Source organism: Buceros rhinoceros, unplaced genomic scaffold (assembly GCF_000710305.1).
Source record: "Buceros rhinoceros silvestris isolate BGI_N320 unplaced genomic scaffold, ASM71030v1 scaffold37829, whole genome shotgun sequence".
Lineage (NCBI taxonomy): Eukaryota > Metazoa > Chordata > Aves > Bucerotiformes > Bucerotidae > Buceros > Buceros rhinoceros.
This window is the reverse complement of record NW_010433886.1, coordinates 562-979: the sequence shown is the minus strand read 5'-3', so window position 1 is coordinate 979 and position 418 is coordinate 562. Positions and strand designations below refer to the sequence as shown.

At 67.5% G+C, this 418-nt stretch overlaps 1 protein-coding gene across 1 annotated transcript in view; it reads left to right on the top strand.

Annotated features, from left to right (window-relative positions):
• Window positions 1-125: 125 nt before the first annotated feature.
• MAX (MYC associated factor X) overlaps window positions 126-418 on the top strand; it is a gene marked incomplete at both ends in the record, with an annotated part of 827 nt that continues 534 nt past the window's right edge. The window contains one exon of the mRNA XM_010144261.1: window positions 126-233. Coding sequence (XP_010142563.1) covers window positions 126-233 — 108 coding nt within the window. The remainder of the gene's footprint in view (window positions 234-418) is intronic.

The window sequence follows — 418 nt, the reverse complement described above, 5'->3', positions numbered from 1 at the left end:
CTGGGGAGGACTCGGGGTTCACCGTCGCTTCTGGGCCCCGTGGAGCAGGTCGGGGCGCTCCCCCCAACACGGCAGTGCCACCCCCTGAGGCTCCCCCTTTCCTTTCCCTTCCCTCCCCCTCGCAGGCCGACAAACGGGCTCATCACAACGCGCTGGAGCGCAAGCGTAGGGACCACATCAAGGACAGTTTCCACAGCCTGCGGGACTCCGTCCCCTCCCTCCAGGGAGAGAAGGTGAGTTTGTGGAGCGCGCTGGGAGCCCCACGGTGACGGAAGCCCTGACGGCGGGGCCTTGAGCTGTGGCTTCTCGCCCCGTGGGGCCTGCGAGCGACGTTCCAAGGGGGGTCAGGTCACGCACGCCGGTTTACTGGCGGTTATTTGGGAAGGTGGAGCGTGGCGAGTGCAACTGGGGCAGCTGG